This window comes from Neofelis nebulosa, chromosome X (assembly GCF_028018385.1).
Source record: "Neofelis nebulosa isolate mNeoNeb1 chromosome X, mNeoNeb1.pri, whole genome shotgun sequence".
Lineage (NCBI taxonomy): Eukaryota > Metazoa > Chordata > Mammalia > Carnivora > Felidae > Neofelis > Neofelis nebulosa.
Window position 1 is genome coordinate 17,883,360 of NC_080800.1, and position 20,508 is coordinate 17,903,867.

Here is a 20,508-nt window from a genome sequence, read left to right on the forward strand (position 1 = left end):
TGCATATGTATCTGCTGTTTATAATGGCCTATAAATACCAAATTATACTGCAGCAAGTATATAGGTAAGCCTCTTCTAGTTGAGGCCTTGAAGACAAGTTTACCGAAGACAGCACCGATTGTGTAGTGTTCAGCCTTTTGTGCCTATGCACACTGACCTGAGTTTATCCACATACTTTCTGCAGAGTTTTTATCATGAACAGAATTTTTCTTCCTAAAAGTAGGCTAATTTTTCAATTGTTTTATGACATTTAGCAATTCTGGAACTCATTGAAGGCAGGAATTATGTCTTATTCATTTTTGTGCCCCCAAAACATAGCTCATTGTTCAGCATATAGCAGGCACTTAGTAAATTTGTTGAACTGAAAAATCAAAGAAGCCTTTTTTTTAGTTTCCTAATTCATCTCATAAAGACCTCATTGTTCTTTAAACTTCTGACAAAATGAAATTTCAGTGATATTTTTTATAATAGTCAATATGAGGGGTTCTCATCGTTAAGCATTTGCCTTCGGCTCACAGTTGGTGAGTTCAAGTCCCACATTGGGTGAGCTTGAGCCCCGCTTCAGGTGAACACGAGCCACACTTCAGGTGAGCATGATCCCCGCTTCATGTGAGCTCATGCCCCGTTTCAGATGAGCTCCAGTCCCGCTTAGGGTAAAAAAAAAAAAAAAAAGACAAAAAACAAAAAAACACAAGCCCCAAGTGAGTCCCACTTCTCTCTCTCTCTCTCTCTCTCTCAGAAAAAAGGAGGGGTTGGGGCACCTGAGTGGCTCAGTCAGTTAAGCATCAGACTCTTGATCTCAGCTCAGGTCATGATCTCACAGTTACCGGGATCGAGGCCCACATCCTGCTTTGTGCTGACACTGCAGAGCCTGCTTGGAATTCTCTCCCTCTCTTTCTTCCCTTCTCCCCTGCTCACGCTTTCTTTCTCTTTCAAAATAAATGAATCAACATTAAAAAAAGAAGCACTGGGTGTTGTATGTAAGCCAATTTGACAATAAATTATAATAAAAAATAAAAAATAAATAATGTCTAGGTTTATCTATATTAAAAAATAATAGTCAATTTGAGGTACTTCATTAAAATTCACTAATATATGTTCCTGTAGTACTGTTATCATCATTTTCACCCCAAAAGCGCCAGGCACATCTTTCCTAAGAGTGCTAAGATTTGTCTTGTAGTACAAATTCAACCCCATTCTCACTACAAATGACCTATAGACTAAATTTCAATTTTGACCTTTTAACTAAGATTAGAGTCATTTTTTATTTTATTATTTTTTTTTTAATTTTTTTTTTCAACGTTTTTTATTTATTTTTGGGACAGAGAGAGACAGAGCACGAACGGGGGAGGGGCAGAGAGAGAGGGAGACACAGAATCGGAAACAGGCTCCAGGCTCCGAGCCATCAGCCCAGAGCCTGACGCGGGGCTCGAACTCACGGACCGCGAGATCGTGACCTGGCTGAAGTCGGACGCCCAACCGACTGCGCCACCCAGGCGCCCCTAGAGTCATTTTTTAAAGGTTACTCATCATGAAGTTCACTTATTAACTTATAATTTGTAATTTTTTGGAGTGGGTGTACACTATGCTACTGAATTTATTTGTTCAATCTTTATTTTATTTCCTTTATGTCCACTCCCTTCTTCACTTCCCCAAAATACTTGAGGTGATAATTACATTGTAGGCTTTCTCAAAATAAAGTTGGGTTTTAGGTGACTTATTCTTAACATTGAAGTTTAAATTTCCATGGATGTGATTTTGTCAATTAGAGACACAACTTCCCTCCCTTTCCAAGATATTCTAACTATTTGTTGCCCAGTTAATACTACTGGGCATAAATGATGAAATATACGAGTCACTGAAAAAAGCATCATCTTTCATTTGACACAGTAGATAAGCTCTTGGGAGAAAAAATTCTCAAACAATTTTTTCTTAAAAATATATCTTGATCAGATTATTCCACAGTTTAATGATGTTAACTATACTATTGATTCCAAACTTGAGGTAGTTTGGAAGAGGGGTTTTTCCTCAATTTCTGATTTGGGAAATTATTTGTGGATCATACCTCAGAATAAGCTAATGGGAAATTGTCAGGTTAATTTTATTTGATCATCTGGTACAGTATAAAGAGCTGGAATAACTAACACAGGGAGAGACCTGGTGGAACAAAAGATAGAGATTAAAACACTGGAAATAGCATCACTACTGAGAGAGGAAAGAACTAAGATTTATTTTGAAGTTACTATTGTTCATGGAAATAAGTTTTTAAGATCTAAATAGAGGCTAAAATTGTATTTGCTCATTTGGTCTTTAGAAAACAAATTGTATTTAGAGACAAATTTCCAAAGTACTCCCAAGATGTGTGTCCCCCTGGAACATTAAACTTAAATAACTTTCATCAAAACTAATACTTCATAGTGAAATTTATTTTGACCGGCAAGGTCCATAACTTTTTTTCTCATCAGTATATATTATATTAAAAGAGCATTTGTTCTGAAGAAACAAACAGCAGAAATATTTGGACTGCTTCTAAATTTGGAGCAATAGAATTGATAGGGCTCTGATCATCTTAAAACCCTCTATATTACATATATTTACAGGTTTGCTTAAGACTTTTCTATCAAAATATCATCTGTACTGTGGCAGCAATTTATACCACAGCAAATTATACAGCTCATTGAAAGCTCGATGTGTCTAAGAGACTGTTAAAAACTGACAACAAACTGAGGGTTGATGGGGGTGGGAGGGAGGGGAGGGTGGGTCATGGGTATTGAGGAGGGCACCTTTTGGGATGAGCACTGGGTGTTGTATGGAAACCAATTTGACAATAAATTTCATATATTGAAAAAAAAATTAAAGTCTCAAAGAGACTGTCTTGATAAATGTAAAAAAAAAAAAGAAAGCTCGATGTGTCAAGAATAGCAAAGAACACATCTTTTATGTAGAATTATCTCATATATTCTTAAACATTTTAAAATAAACATTTTTATTAAGTTTTAAATTTTAATTCCAGTATAGTTAGCATACAGTGTTACTTTCAGGCATACAGTATAGTGATTCAACAATTCGGCACATTACTCAGGAATCATCACAACAAGTGCCCTCCTTAATCCCCATTACCTATTTTACCCATCCTCCCACTCACCTCCCCTTTAGTAACCATCAGTTTGTTCTCTACAGTTAAGAGTCTGTTCCTTGGTTTGTCTTTCTTTTTACCCATTTCATTCCTTTTGTTTCTTCAATTCCACATAGGAGTGAAATTATATGGTATTTGTCTTTCTCTGACTGACTTACTTCATTTAGCATAATGTACTTTAGCTCCATCCATGCCATTGCACATAGCAAGATTTCATTCTTTTTTATGGCCGAATAATATTCTGTTGTATATATACCACATCTTCTTTATCCTTAAAATAAATATTTTTTAAAAGTAAAATATATGAAATTCAATTGCAGTGTTACTGATTTTAATAGTTGTTTTTTCAGGTGGCTTAACAGAATCAATATGCTGACTGCAGGATATGCAGAAAGAGAGAGGATTAAGCAAGAACAAGGTAAAAGAATTTTTTTTTTACAGTTCTGGGTTTTTGTTTTGTTTTGTTCTGCTGTTATCCTATACAGTGATTCACTACTATCAGTTGAGTGAAAATGCATATATCAGGCTGTGGTTATTTTTCTTTTTTGCACTTTGAATCCAAACCATACCATCTTAAAGGTGAGGTTTAGTAAATCAAACAGATGGGGAATAAATTCTAAAATTTTTGGAGCTGCTGATGTGGAGTTTGTTGCTGTCTCTCTCAGTCTGTTTCCAATGGAGGACAAAAATCTTACAAATTTAAAAATCTGTAATTGGTCCTAAATATCAACTAGAGTCCAGGTCCTTGTTGGTGAGGTTTTTTTTTTTCTGTTTAGTGGTGTCATAGACATTTAAGTGGACTTTTATGCAAAGAGTTCAGATGGATGATTCCTCCTTCCATAAATTATCTCAATTGGTTATGTTCTTCAGTTCTGTTACCCTGTAATTCTGTGATCTTATGGATCTTGCCTCAGTATTGACCTCAGATATACAAAACACAACGTCATTATACAGATTTAAATTTTAATGAAAGCTGTGGTCACCATTCTGAAGTTGCTTTACATTTCCAAAGAGTGTTTATTATATATCCCTTGGAAGCATCAACAGTTTTTGGAAATCTTTTGAGGCTTCCTAAAGCTAAAAGAATTCTACAGATTGATATATATATATACAAACTTATTTCAAGTTGTGTCTCCAGTGGGCATAGACTATTTGTTTATGTGGAAATTCTAAAAACCTTGTGTTCCCTCTCAAAGTAAAACCTCAGCCAAAACTTTTCTAAACATGTAAAAGCTGAAGGTTAGAGATATCTAAAGTAGATATCCAGATCCCAAAACCAATCTGTCAGCAAATGTTTAGGGCAGGGGTTGGGAAACTTTCTGTGAAAAGCCAAATAGTTAATATTTTAGGCTTTGCAGGCCCATAAGATTTCTGTCTAAACTACTCAACTCTGCTGTTACAGTATGAAAGCAGCTGTACACACATGAGGATTCTGACTGGGCTGTAATAAAGCTTTACTTATGGACAGTGAAATGAAATTTCATATCATTTTTTACATTTCAAAAAATTATTCTTCCTTTGATTTTTTTTTACCATTTAAAAATGTAAAAACTGTTCTTGATCTACAGACCATATAAAAATAGGCAGAGAGCCTCATTTGGCCTGCAGGCCACAGAATGGGGATGAGTAAGGCAGTGAAGGGTGAGGACTTAGGGCAGGAAGATTTCAAAGAAATAGCAAACCATGATTCCTGCCAATAGGAATATATCATCTTGTTGAGGATATCAAAGATACACACTTGAGGGGCACCTGGGTGTCTCAGTTGGTTGAGCCTCCAACTCTTGATTTCGGCTTAAGTCATGTTCTCGTGTTCGTGGGTTCGCACCTGGCATCTGGCTCTGCGCTGACAGTTCAGATCCTGCTTGGGATTCTCTCTCTCCCTCTCTGCTCCTCCCCACTCAAGTGCTCTTGTGCACACATGCTCTCTGAAAATAAATGGGTAAACATTTAAAAAAAGATACACACTTGAAATTGCTTAAGAAAAATTGAAGAACAGCAGAAAAAAAATTAAAGAACAACATAAAATCGATCAGTACTAATGGTTGCACAATGTGAAACTGATTTTTTAAAAATTTGCTAAGTGGATGCAAAATTTAAAAAAAAACCTGGGAAAGAGGCAGAATTAATGAGGAAATAACTTGCTAGAGAAGTTGATCAGTAAGGCTGATGTAAAGTCAGCAGTAGAGAGAAAGAGAAGATATTTTATTCAGTATGAAGTGTTTCTGTGTAAGGCCTTCAACTAGCACACTGATTGACTTAAGGTGAAATAGGCGCCCATCCTGCCTGAAATTACACTGAATTCTAGTAGAAAAGATCCTCTTAATATAATACAGAAAATGAAATGTAAGAAAGTACAAATCAAGTTCTGTGGAAATTAAGCTGGAGAGATTGCTTCCAGGAAGGGAGTGGGGAAAGGCTTTATGTTGACTCCATTATTTGAACCTATTCTCACAGGATGAGAATGAAGTAGATAGGAAGTAACAAAAAGGGGCGCCTGGGTGGCTCAGTTGGTTAGGCATCCGACTTCGTCTCAGGTCATGATCTCACAGTTCATGGTTCAATCTCTGCATCAAACCATGAACTCTGCTGTCAGCAGAGCCTGGAGCCTGCTTTGGATTCTGCGTGTCCTCTCTCTGCCCCTCCCCTGCTCGTACTCTCTTTCTGTGTTTCAAAAATAATAATAAATGTCTAAAAAATAGAAAGTGACAAAATAAAACATTCCTGGGAGTGGAAGCAGCATGGATACTTCCACAAATAATGAGGAAACAATCTCCATCAAATCAGGGTGCACAGGTGAATCCCAGCCAGGACTATGGGGTGTCAGGCCAGTTATTAAGCCACATTTGTTCATTGTTAACAGTTTACTTAAGTTTATTTAAACTTTTCGTACTTCAACTTAATTTATAGGCCTAAAATTGTGTTAAGACTACTAAAAAATCTCTTAGCCTTCCTTCTCACATTTTCTAAAGGCATAAAACTGTATTTTATAGGTGCATATAGGTTTGTTTCTGATTTTTTTAAGATGCAAAAATTAAAAGTATAGACAGTATACTGATAGGAAATGAATCTTTGAAAAACTTGGTTTGCATAAAGAAGGAATCTTGAATTCTCAAGCTTAACTTTCTTATTTTGAAGTTTAGCATGGTCTTGATTTTAGTTAATTTTCTTTGTACGTGGTATTATATAGCCATATATCATTATGGATTAAGGAACTGGTAAGTTATACTGTACATACAGGTTCCAATAACTATTCAATGCATGGATTCATGATGCCCTGGTCTGGCATGTGAGTGCATATTTTAGTACCTTCTGCAGTAGTAGACCGTAATTGGCAGAAGCTTATAATAGTTAACAAGTCACATCTCCCTTGCTAGCACGCAACCAGAATATCTGAAATAATTTGGTTTTCCACGTAGAGTGTATATTTCTCAGGCACTCTAACATAGGTCAGAAACATAATAGACTTCCTACCTTCTGCATTAGGTCTCATGGTATTCTATATAGAAAACAACTGTATGCACGTGTCTACTCCACACTTCTGTAGAATTATTTGACATCTTCCGAGTACTGTTCTCAGTACTGAAGTTAAGCTTCATACAAAATATAGGTGGTTGAAGGTTGGGAATATTTCACAAACATGCAAAGGAGTAACTCCAAAACACTGTTTTTATTTAAATATCCATTGCAGCTTCAAAGTGACTTTTTCATTGATTTAAATAAAAGTTTAATGAATTAGTATCTTTAGCTACAGAAGTGTAAAGGATGTGGGCTTCTCTTAAATTATTTGTTGTTGTACTTAGAGAAAATAGGGTTACACTAAATTACATGAAGATCAAAATTTGGCTAATTGCCTGTTAATAATTTTTCTATATTTTTCCACGTGCAAGTCAGACATTCATGACACATATTTTCAGTCACACAATGTCTTCCTAAAGCTTTAATCACATAAAAATGAATGAAATATATTGTATTTTTTGGTAGTTCTAGATGAAGAAGTAATTTTTCTCAAATTATCCTTTTGTTTTTAAATATGAAATTTATTGTCAAATTGGTTTCCATACAACACCCATTGCTCATCCCAACAGGTGCCCTGCTCAATACCCATCACCCACCCTCCCCTCCCCCCCACCCCCCATCAACCCTCAGTTTGTTCTCAGTTTTTAAGAGTCTCTTATGTTTTGGCTCCCTCCCTCTTTAACCTCTTTTTTTCTTCCCCTCCCGCATGGTCTTCTATTAAGTTTCTCAAATTATCCTTTTGTATCAACATGAGAAGAAAGTGGAAATCTTCCTGTTCTATTGATGGCACTATTTATTCATGATTAGTTACATATAAAATTGAATATCACTGCAAGACATTAAAAGTATCCATTTATTTTTGCTAAATGGAAAGCTAAGAAAAATAATTTGCTCATAGAATGAAAATCAAACTCATTTCAGCCTCTTGAGCAAACAATGTGCTTATAATTTTCCACACAAACCCAAAAGAAGCCTGACTGAGTTTTCTATGTAGGTTCTTCTCTGTCATTGCTCTCTCAAAGACCTACAACTTACTGTGAGAAATGAAGTTAATTTACAAAGGGGAATTTCAGTCTTTTATTTGGCAACCCAAATAAGCTATAGATTGATGGTACTTTTTAGTAAACCAAAAATTACATCAAGTAGTGGACTAGAATTCTCCCTAATTTAACTGAGGTGGAAAAGCAGATTCTCCCACATCTGTCACTTGTAGTGATAGCTATAGAGATCTTGATAAAATGGTGACCATCTCCTTCTCAGCATGCTGTTAAGGACCCCTTGAGGTGCTAATTCCTTGAGACCCCCAAGGAATCAGTACAGAGGTCAAGGAGAAATTCAACACAGGTGCCATAGTTTCAGGAAATAGTGGGAAAGGTAAGAGCAAAGTGATCTTGGCAAACCACTGCTTAGGGTTGGGATGGGGTGGTGTTTATTCCATTTACCTCCAGCAATGACTTCCTTATAGTATTTCAAACTCCCACAAAACTGCCTAACCCAGATCCCAGAGCTACAGAATTCACTTTTCATTGCTGGAACTTGCTACGAGGAAAAAAAAAAAAACTGATGTCCAAGAAGATAAACACAAGGCATTTACCTCCTCTGTGATCTGGGTCAGACTGTCCTAGCATGCTACCTATAAATCCACCAAAGAAAATCAGGGGTCCTAATATCGAGTGCTTTCAAGGTGCAAAGCACTTGAATATGTATTACCTTATTTAGTACCCATCCCCACACACACATATACACGACTCTGAAAGTCAGTTATTATTAGCCCCCTTTTACAGATGACAAAACAGACTCTGGTTTAGTAACCATCACAAGAGCACAGAGATGGTAAGTGGTACACCAAGAATTGAACCTCCATCTGCCCAAGTATATAGTTCATGCTTTTGCCACCATTGTTTGTTGTGTATATCGCTGGGCAACTATATCAATTCATATTTGAGAGGAAGCTTAGTATACTAGCTGTCACCAGCATGATCCATTATAAATACCAGACACAAATTTAGATTAAGTAGTTTCTGCTTATCTTTTAGTCAAAGGGAATAATTAAAATAGGAATAGCATTTTCAAGGTTTTTGTATTTTGAGGCCTGAATGTAATAATCTCCACTGCTAAAGAATTTCTTTTCATGATAGCCAGAGTTACAGAACAGCAGGAGGAGGAGGGCTCAAAGCATCATGAATATATGTCAAATTAAACTCTCCCAGTGTGCCATTCAAGAGTCCCAGTGATAGCCCTCCAAGGTTTAGGGCAAGGCTATTTCTTAGCTCAAATCCCAGCTCTACTACTTTCTATTCAGCATATAGTAAGTACTCAATAAATATTAGCTATACTTATTCATAAACACCACAAGGAAAATATATATAATTATTATATAATTTTTATATATAAGAATATATATATAATTCCCGGGTGGAGAGAGGCTCCTATAAAAGTATGTGCAGCATATAGTAAGTACTCAATAAATATTAGCTATACTTATTCATAAGCACCACAAGGAAAATATGTATAAATATTACAGTAAAAGATTCCTGGGTGGAAAGAGGTTCCTGTAAAAGTATGTGCCATAGTTTTTTCACCTAAATCTGATTATCAGTTAAGCCTAATGATGGTTCTTTTGATTTAGATTTTTTAAGAATAAAAATGGGTAATACTTACAGGTTTTTCCTCGTAAATCTTATAAAGAATTAACCCAGAGTTAAGAGTGGTTGCGTTATTAGTGGAACAGGTTCTGATTATTGGTCTTTGTGCTGTATTTTACTTACTCAACTAATTTATGTCTCAAAATTTTTTCCTTTCCCTCTTGCCTGAGCTCTGCCAAGTCTAGCGGCTTACATTTTCTACCCTTTTAAGTAGTTCTAGAAGTTTGGAACTTGCAGCCCACATCAGCAAATTTGCCCTTTTGCATTTGGCAAGAATCAAGATTTGCCATGTGTTTCCAAGTAGAGGTGGGAGTATCGTGTTATAGAGAGTCATGTCAGCATGACTCTGGAAACAGTGATTGTTAGATAACCAGTGAATTGGAGCCAGAAAAGAGAATTGAGAACATTATTTTTGGAGCTGTTTATATCTGTAGAGATCTACAGTTGTATATATATTGCTTTTCTTTGAGTATTCATCTTTAGGGTAAAATGATACACCTTTAAGAGGCATCATGTGTTATTATTCACTAATTCAAGCATCAGAATAACTTGGCCTGGAATCTAAAGCACCCTAAACCTGACTTGACTTCTGCAGTGTCTTTTTCTTAACTCCTTAAAATTATAGCTATGTATAATTGCATGCTTTATTGGAATTAAGTGATTGCACTCTTCCTTCTTCTTGAACACCCAGCTGAAAATAAAAGTTTGTGGGCCTGGAGTAGTGGGTGCTGTGGAGCAGGGTATAGGAGTGGAATTTAAATGTCTTTGTGTTAGCTGGTAGTGTGTGTTCTTGAAAATATGGCTAGAAATATTTAATAGAATGAAAGTATGGCTAGAAATATTTAATAGAATGTTGTATCTGTGTGTGTGAATTTACAGATTACTGGAGTGAGAGTGACAAGGAAGAAGCAGATACTCCATCAACACCCAAACAGGACAGCCCTCCGCCCCCTTACGACACATACCCACGACCTCCCTCTGTAAGTTGCCAACAGGAATGGGCATTATTTAGCATCAGATTCTTTGACCCAAAATATCCCCATGTAGTGAATTGCGCGTCAGACCTCAGGTTCCCTAAGAGGAAAGAACATAAGGAGTCTAAAAACAATAAGGGGAAAAATTTAGTATGCAAAGACTATTTAATCAGGAGAAACAGTCACCACAGATTCCAGGCATAATATCTGCCCAGTTTTATTTTAAAAAATCCTGTTTGTGTCAGAGTAGCCTTCCTGGAAATATCAGCAACAAAAATAAGTTTTCTTAGAAAAAGATATATAAATGGACTTTATGTATCCCACACTAATAAAGTTCATTCCTATATCCTTCAGAAATGACTCATAAAAATTAATATTATATATATATGAAACATATTTTGACAGATAGCTCTTCAGATAGTCATGGGGTCTGGTTTAATGTATGTGTTTATATGGTGCTCCAGACTTCTTAAACCTGTGTAAATGATTCTGTGTATAGCCTGTAGTTTATAATCTTTTAATGGGGTAAACAACTGTCCTAGTTTGCTTGAGACTATCCCACTTTATGCCCATGGCCCATCAGAACTACTAAGAGCATCTCAGTAGTCTCCCAGTTTTGACAATACATTGCATGGTTACAGCGTCATAAGAGTTAATTCTGGCTATCTTGGGACTGAGTCTTCCACATAGGAAATGGAAGCTGAATTTAGGTGACAACAGCACTCAACCTAATTACACCTCCATATTACTCTAGAGGATTTTAAATAAGACGCTACACAAGATGTTGATAAAATTCTAGGCCATTTCTCAACCTTGGCTGTGCATAAGAATCACTTCTGTAACATTTTAGAAATGCAGATGTTCAGACCCTATCCAGACATTAAATCAGAATATCTGAGACTACAAACAGCTCACTAGACTAGACTGTGGGCCTGCTGTATTCATCTACACATCCCCATGGCTTAGCACAGCACTGGCACTTATTTATTAAGTGCTTAATAAATATTTCTGAAATGAATAAATAAATATTTCTGAAATAAATGAATGGGTCCTTTTGACTAATAACTAAAAGGGAAGCCACATTTTTTTTTTGAGGACACGTTCCACATTGTATTTACATTTTAAGACTAACTTTAATCTCAAAATCACATATCCATACACCTATTTCCTTTTTTTGTTGATTTCACTTAAATGCATGGCTTGTCAAACAAAGACTGTAAACAAATATTTACCATGTCTGTTACATGTAACACACAGGAACGGCTTTTAACAGATACTCATCGGCCTCCCCCACGACATTTTTTTATCATAAATACAGGTATCAAAACAATCCTGAACATATTTTTGATACTACTAGTAGTCAGCACCCACACCGCTTCAAAAATTAACACAATTTGTGACAAGATTCATTGTACCTGCTACTTTAGACAATTTCAACTTGAAGCTCTTTCGCTAAGCAAGATGGATAAAGCATGCCATTTCTGTTTTTCCTTCTTGAGATTTTTTTTACTTTTCAGAAACACACATGCTTCCACAGCATCTGACTCTTCTCTCCATGCTTTCATCTTATAAACCTGAATTCTATTTTGAGTACTCCAGGTTTATGCTTAAATGACAGTGCCTTAACAAGAGAAAAAAAATGGTGCTGCATTTTTCCTCCTGTAAGCTGAAAACATAATGGTGTACATATATTAAATATATTCTTACAAATGTCCAGGTCATGTTTACCAGCTGGAATTCTTTTACTTAATGTGTGGGTATTTTGCATTGTGATATTTAATCAAGACATTAACATGAGTAGAAGGCTGTTGATTTAAGACAAGTTTGAGATCCACTAAAATTAATTGTTGTATGTTTGTCCTTCTGGTGGCTGTGGAAGCTTCATATTTTCTTTGGACATCATTAGATGTCTTAGCTCTTGAAGTACAACTTTAATGCTATATGAGTTTTGCCATTTTGCTAACACTGGTATGCTCCGTGCATCCACCATTCCACTGGAATTATTAATTCCATTCATATTAATTTTGGTTACAAATCTAACTGATGGAGGAGCTTCTGGGTATTTAGGTCCACATTCTACTTTCAGGCTATATATTCTGTTTTCATAATTTGTCCTTGGTGGCCCAATAATCATGCCTGTCCACCTTGTAAGTGTCATACTTCATCATCTTCAAGGCCCCAGATAACCGTACCATCGCCTACTCCTTTTTGTCCTTCTTCAAGTTCTTCCAACAAGCGAAAATTATGAGGAACTTTAACTCCTGTGGAGACCGCCATCTTCTCCTGCAGCCCCGGGAAGCCACATTTTTAATAACAGTGTTTGATGTCAATGTCTCTTAGCTAAGAATTGTTCCTAATATGTATGCACATTTCTTTAATAAATGCTGAGTGTAACAGAATGCGAGGATGAGCTATAGAAATGAGATCATGAAGTCAGTGACAAGATACAGCTTATTTCATATTTTCCCTCTTTGCCTAAAACATCAGGGCCTGAATAATTCCTTTTAAATATTTATAAAAGAGGAAGAAAGGGAAACTGCAGCTTCAGGGAACAGCTCTTTAATCATAGCAACTTGTGAATTTCAAGAAGGAAGCTATTTACATTGTTATTAACATGTGGGAAGATAAACTGCCCCCAGAAGATGCCATTTAACTTCTCCTTTACCCAGAGGGGCAGCATGTGCTTTTACCTCAGCCAGGCTTGTCCTGGCCACCACCTGAGCCCCATTTGCCTTGATCACATTTGACAAATTCAACTCCTCCTGCCAGAAAGGAGCCAGGGCTGATCTGTTAGCCCCGAGAGCTAGAGTAAGCCTTGTCCCCAGTAGGGGCACCTGCAAGTCTTTTACAGCATTCACTTGATGCCAGTCCATTTTCTTGGTTGTACTTTGTACTATAATATATACTCCCAAACTTTCAATTCCAAGAATAGAAGTATTCCATTTTTCTTTTGTGTTTATGTACCCTGAGGTGCCCATGCCCAAGGCAGATGCTTATCCCCATCAGAGTATAATCTCACCTTGCCTATATGTTTAACTCTACAAAGTGGCACAAATTGAAAAGACCACAAGAACACCTTTCATTGGGGCCCATAGGAGGATTCATTCACCTATGAAGAAGAGGAGGGGTTCTGTCCGATTATAGGCACCTTCTTTTCACATCCAAAAGTCTCTCTCCTTGCTCTCACCCCCAAACTCCACAAAATCCAGAAATATGAATTTGGCAGCAATTATTCAGGGTTTTAAATTCCTAGAGATTTTTTAAACTTCAGATTTTTCTTAGTTGCTGAATATTTCTTACATAAGCACTCAAATTTTCTTATGCTTCACTGTTGTGCAACTTTGCATGTTAATATGTCAGACTTTTCACGAGAGTCTGGTATAGGTGCATTTCAACACTCCACATCTCAGTCTCTTAAAATATCAGCTGGGCCTAACTTTGAGATGTCTGTAAACTTGACTAGTCATTAACTTGACTGGTAAATGTTAACTGTTAGAAATCTAATGTGTTCCTTGGTAACAGAAGTAGTCTGTTATTTTCTGTGGAGACTGATCAGAGGCTCCTTTCCACAGATGAGTTGTGCCAGTCCTTACGTGGAAGCAAAACACAGCCGGCTCTCTTCCACAGAGACCTCTCAGTCACAGTCCTCCCATGAAGAGTTTCGCCAGGAAGTGACTGGGAGCAGTGCTGTGTCCCCCATTCGCAAGACAGCCAGTCAGCGCCGCTCCTGGCAGGATTTAATTGAGACGCCCCTGACAAGCTCAGGATTACACTATCTTCAGACTCTGCCCCTGGAGGATTCTGTCTTCTCTGACTCCGCGGCCATCTCCCCAGAGCACAGGCGGCAGTCCACCCTTCCAACTCAGAAGTGCCACCTACAGGATCACTATGGGCCGTACCCCTTGGCTGAGAGTGAGAGGATGCAAGTGTTAAATGGAAATGGGGGCAAACCTCGAAGTTTTACTCTGCCTCGAGATAGCGGGTTCAACCACTGCTGTCTGAACGCACCCGTTAGTGCCTGTGACCCGCAGGATGACGTGCAGCCCACAGAGGTGGAGGAAGAGGAGGAGGAGGAGGAGGAGGAGGAGGAAGGGGAGGCAGCAGGGGAAAACATAGGAGACAAAAGTAAGTATGTTGGAGATCCTTAGCCTGTGTACACAGAGTCCTAACCTTTTCAAACTTCTTATTTTAAGAAAATAGAATTTTGTTTCCTTTTTTTTCTTAAAATAATAGTCTTGCTGCACAGGACATTAGGTATCCTTTGCTGTTTTACTTTCAGAAATTGAGTAACATGGGGGGGAGAGAAAGGTGGATAATGAAGCCTATATCCCAGGACACCCAAAGCTAGAGCAAATGCTTTTCTCCAATTACCCATTTTCCTTGTAAGGTTAATGATAGTCATTTCTTTTTCTCCTACCTCTTATCCACTTTCTTCTCCCTTGTATATATCATCCCTTTGGTCCACAGTCATTGCCCCCTGAGTTTGGGTTAAAAAACTAAATGCTTCAAGCACAGTGTTAGCAGAACCTTGGTTGAATACGTAAGTGAACACAGAAACACACACATACGCACACATACATATACAACTTCCCTTTTCACTATTAAAAGATTTAAAGGAAAAATTCAAAAGAATTTTCCAAGAAGAAATTTCAAATAGCATTTCTGTCAACTCCAAATGGCCAAAATTGTTTCTAGAAACCAGTTTGCCAAAAGCATTTATTTATTTTCTTGGTATATATGTTAATTGTAAAACTCAATTGATGTGAATCAACTTTGAAGAGAGACAAAGTCAATTAAGTAATCCTCTGACTTTTTGGCATTAAGAATATGTTTACTAATTCTCAAGTTCTTTATCCAACATGCCTTACCAAGCATCTGTTTATAATTAATGTGATACACCAGTCCAGAAAGCCAGGCTGGTTTAAGGGAAAGGCTAGAACTCAGTTACCTTACTTAGAAAGAAAATCTAGGTTTGTCTGTAAGTCCTAAATGTAAAAATTCCCTCCCCCCTCCAATAAAAAAAAAGTACAGTATTAAAGAAGTAGTATAAAACTGTTTGCATGTCTTTATTCAAAATGAAGTTTGGGCCAGTTAGTGCAGCTGACCCAAGCTAGTGTTGATGAAACCACAGTTTCTGATTTGTTCCCACCAGGGCATTAGACTTCCCTTTTTAAAGGATATAAGCAGACTATAGCCATCCACCCATTTTGTGAGTATACGAGACTTTGATTATGGGATATATTACTGTAAGTTCTTCTTCACAATTGGAAAAACAGTTCAAAGCTCACAGAGGGCCAGCAGGTCAGTATCCTCATGCCCATGTTAAACTTGGCTCATTTAAAATGAGAGTCACTTTGGAGATTATTAGCAAGAAAATACAATAGAATTCCTTTTATGGTCTTCATTGCCTTATTTAAGGGGAATTATATCTTATACCATGAAAATATGAGTTGCTGGTAATAAAAATCATATGTTAAAGCAGTTTCCATGTGAAGTGTATGTTGGCCATAATTTCCATAAGCAGCATTACAAAAGGTATACTGTTGGTGCAGGAAAAGGTAATTACCATCTACTACCTGCCAAGCCCTCCCAACATTCACATTTATCAGAGATTATGGAAGAGACTGGTGAAGAAATATCTAGGAGCCATGTGAAGTCTCTGTAGGACTTCTGGCAAGCATGATAATACATTTTTTAATGTTATGATGATTACCAAAATCAGGATACTGTTTTCTAAAATTTAACTAAAGATGAGTTAGAAACTTCATTTTGACTGTCATCTATGTGCTGCACAACTGCTGTAACTAAGTATGTGAAGTTTGTTCAGTATTCTGCAAACATATTGGGGAAAATACTTTATCTCTGCCATTTTAAGATAAATTGTGTTGAAATTTGCACAACCCTCTGAAATAGAGAATTCTGTTCAGAAAACATATCATCATGGCCACAGGTAGAAGTCATCGATGATATCTTTTTCGCTTAAGCCAGTTACTTCCCAGTTCCCTCTGGCCATCGCAGGAGGGAGTCCCGGAAAGGAGAAGGCGCATCCTAGGGCCTGAAAGGAAAACCCAGGCCCACAGAGCATCTATAGTTAGATGGCTTTCGAGTTTGTTCTTCTACTGTCTCTTTGCTGTTTTCTTGATTGAATTTATTTTTACCTTGTACATGCACTACTAAATTGGTGGGGTTTTCCTTCAGGTTCCCAAATGAGTCAAGTGGGCAATTTTTCGGTACTTTCCATCTCTTTCAGTGGCTCTTTTCTTGTGGAATAACTGTGATAAGGCAGAACAGTCTTAGCAAGTGTGTCTATAAATCTAATATTGCACATGTTGTCTTCACAGTTCAATATTTTGGGGCATTTCATGCTATTTCAGTCAGATCTGCTTCACTAAATGTGGCCATGCACTATATTTCAGGGCCCCATTTCTTTCTGGGCATTTTTCCCCAGATCTTCCGCTTGATGTGTCAATGTTCGTCAAACCATTCTCAGCAGAGCACTGCGTTTCATGGTTGTCTACTAGAAGATGCTTTCTATTTAATAGAATGTCTGCCTTCCTAATGATGGTTTTTCTGCATTACTGTTTTTAATATTTAGGAGTGTACGATTTGATAAACACTTCACTTGAGAAACACCAGCTTTAAAATCCATGTTTTCAAAAGAATCTTTAAGGTCTAGTTAAGGTGTGTCGTGTTCATGGCTGCCCTGGGTTGGCCATTAGGACCTAGTATTCCAGGCTTATTATTCAAATCAAGCTGCTGGGTATTATGTCAACAGAGCAAAAATTATATACACGAAAGAAGCTGTGGCCATCCCACCAGTCTCAGGCTTACGGCATGCCTTCCAGCACGGAGCATTCACTATGCTGCCCACAGGTTGGCAGTCACCTGTGCTTGTTAGAGTCCAGCAGGGATGTATTACTAACTGTCATGCTCGAGGCCAGCATTTGCTTTGACCTACAATAGTGAATTTGCGCTTATCCAGCACAGACCTGCAGAGGACATAAGTTTTGTGTCTCTAGCTACACACGTTTTTTCTCAGCTTACCAAGAAATTAAAGCTAGAAAGTATCAGGCAAGTGGGCAGAAGGAGTAATGGAAGAAAATGTGAAAATATAGCCTATCTTCTGCTTTAAGGATGAAGAATTATGTCATCACCCAAACCCCTGTCTTATCATTTATGTTTACCTTAACTTTATATAATGTGATCTATATTATACAGTGCTTACAAGTTTACAAAGCAATCTAAAAAGCAAAATGTACCTAAATCGGTGATCTAGATGTGTTTTTTTTTTCAATTTCCCTGCTTATGAGGTATAAATGTAGCCTTCTTTAGAGCAGTCTTCAATCTGTGTCTTCTCATGGTTGGACTACTTTTTCTCTTATTTTGAAATTCATTTATTTAACTGAATCATACTATGATTTTTCACAGGCAGAACTCATTTTGGTGTAAAATGGATGGTATTAAAATTACACACATGAGACCTGTCTTGTTTTCCTTTGACTTAAAAGTCAGCTTACATATAAATTATCCTGACCTACTTCACTGGCATTTGGGAGAAGACAAGTAATTTCCTATTATCCCAATTAGCAGTTTCGAAGCTTACTGAGATGTGGGCCTTATAATACCTCAGTTATATCAAATTATAAATTATGTCAGCCTGTGCAACTTCCAAGGAGTATAAATCATTAAAGTGTGGGACAAAATATAAAGATATACTTCATTCTGAAATCAACTGCTGTAACACTAAAATACTGTTTTGGTTAATACAGCTTGAAGTCTACTTGGGATAGATCTCCTTTCTTTGCCATACTAGGCAGTTTAGATGAGGTTTTCAAAAGCTTTATCCTTTAATCCTGCTGATTTCCCTCTTGGCAGTTGTAAGAATACTCTTTACTAGCTATACATTCTTGGTGCCTCCATGTACTCAATGAAGTTATAATGTGCTCTTTTTCATTGTCTTAGAGATAACTTACCAGTATTCTCCCTTAATTTACACATGTATTAGCTTGGTCTTAGGAATGTATAGCAAAACCTACAGCTGTGGGGGATGGGGTTTGTGGGGGTGGAGGTGGAGGGTGGATAAAACCTTGTAGCTACAAGTTTTTATCAGGTTATCTGGCCAAGATATTTACTGATGCTCTCAAAATGAGATTTGCTGAGAAATGGTTTTTAAAGTTATTTTTTTAAATCTAACCTCCTTTGCATAGCATTGGTAAGTTAAGAGTTGTGCAAAGTATGCAGCTCAGTGGCCTAATATCTTAAATTATCTAAGCAGAGAGGATAGATAATGACTGCCAATATAGTGTAGAAGAATATAGATTAATCCTCTTCAATCATTTTAAGGGTCCTAGAGTAATTTCCTGAAGAGTTTCTAAAAGCTATGAATTTTATTTTTTTAAGAACATTCAGGTACAAAGTATGTGGGCAAGGCGAAAATATTCCTAGAATATGAAGTTGTGTTAAAGGATAAAAAGGAGCAAGTTGAAATAAAGAAAAGTGTTACAGCACTTTTTTACTATTTTATTGATTGTCAAGATAAATTATGCACAAAGAATTTAGAAGGGCATAATCATCAATATTATCTTAAATTATAATTCAGGCCTAAAAGAACAGATGGAAAAGATATATAAGCAATGTGAATAAAAAATATGCATTAAGGTCAGAAAAAATAGCAGAGAACCTTAACTTTGTCACTTTTGTGAAGTTTAAGGGCATTATTCTTGGCTGGTTGTGTAACAAGTATATAGAGAGAACACAAAAAATTCTAGAAAGTAGTAAACAAATGTTCTCTTAATACCATATTTTCTGATTTTGAAGAAATACTGTTACCGAGACATAAAACCCTAAAGACTAGATAGAAAGTAGGGTCTAGCTATAATGCTGATACTGATCATAGGTTGGATTTGTAATCATACCTCCCCTCAGTTTTGGCTTAAATGATGAGGAAAAATTATTACCTTAACTTACAGGATGTTCAGAGGTGGGGTTGTTCCAGAGTGAATTTTGTGGCTCTGCAGTGTAAGTCTGTCACTTAACTTTTCTGTAATGCCAGTAGCTCTAAGCATCTCTTCTTATAAGACAGCATCCAGAGAGCCAAAGACCAATATCTAAAGAACCCTATCTGTAGTCCTTTTTCTGTAAGAACAAGGAAAGCCTTTCCTAGATCCTTCCAGCAGACTTAGCTCCATATTTCATTGTCCAAGGTTTCATCATATGCCCAAGTAGCAAGTGAAATGATTATGAATAGTTGAGACTAACCTTGATTTAAGATCATAAAAAACTGTACCAAACTGCTTATCGTTACTATCCACATGAGCCTGTCCACTATTATGTATGTTATATCCTCAAATATATTTGTTCAAGCAGTGTGGCACTCTTTTAATATATATATATATATATATATATATATATATATATATATATATATACATATATATATATACATATATATATGTATATACATATATATATGTATATATATACATATATATATGTATATACATATATATATGTATATACATATATACATATATATATGTATATACATATATATATGCAAACATATACCCCATATCACATCACATCATTTAAGTCTTGGCACTAACGAAATGTTAGATCTATAAAAGGGGATAAATACTATGTAACCGTTGCGGTGCCTGGGTGACTCAGTAGGTTAAGCATCTCTTTTTTTTAATTTTTTAATGTTTATTTATTTTTGAGAGAGAAAGAGCATGAGCAGGTGAGAGGCAGAGACAGAGGGAAACACAGAATCCGAAACAGGCTCCAGGCTCTGAGCTGTCAGCACAGAGCCCGATGCAGGGTTCGAACTCACAAACTGTGAGATCATGACCCAAACCGAAGTCACACGCTTAACTGACTGAACCACCCAGGTGCCCTGTAAGTGTCTGACTCCTGATTTCAGCTCAGGTCATGATCTCTCAGTTCATGAGATCAAGCCCCTGCGTCGGGCTCTGTGCTGACAGCAAAGAACCTCCCTGGGATTCTTCTCTTCCTCTCTCTCTGCCCCTCTTCCACTCGTGTTCACTCTCTCATGCTCGCTTGCTCTCTCTCTCTCAAAATAAATAAACATTAAAAAAATAATAAAATATGGAGGTTCCTCAGAAAATTAAAAATAGACCTACCCTATGACCCAGCAATAGCACTGCTAGGAATATACCCAAGGGATACAGGAGTACTGATGCATAGGGGCACTTGTACCCCAATGTTTCTAGCAGCA

At 36.9% G+C, this 20,508-nt stretch overlaps 1 protein-coding gene and 1 pseudogene across 6 annotated transcripts in view; one reads left to right on the plus strand and one right to left on the minus strand.

Annotated features, from left to right (window-relative positions):
• CNKSR2 (connector enhancer of kinase suppressor of Ras 2) overlaps positions 1–20,508 on the plus strand; it is a 299,979-nt gene that overhangs the window by 238,943 nt on the left and 40,528 nt on the right. For all 6 annotated transcript variants that reach the window (XM_058713719.1, XM_058713721.1, XM_058713722.1 and 3 more), the window contains 3 exons: positions 3,487–3,554; positions 10,177–10,277; positions 13,844–14,396. In XM_058713719.1, coding sequence (XP_058569702.1) covers positions 3,487–3,554; positions 10,177–10,277; positions 13,844–14,396 — 722 coding nt within the window. The remainder of the gene's footprint in view (positions 1–3,486; positions 3,555–10,176; positions 10,278–13,843; positions 14,397–20,508) is intronic.
• Positions 11,990–12,566, minus strand: LOC131502773 (ubiquitin-conjugating enzyme E2 variant 2-like; annotated as a pseudogene).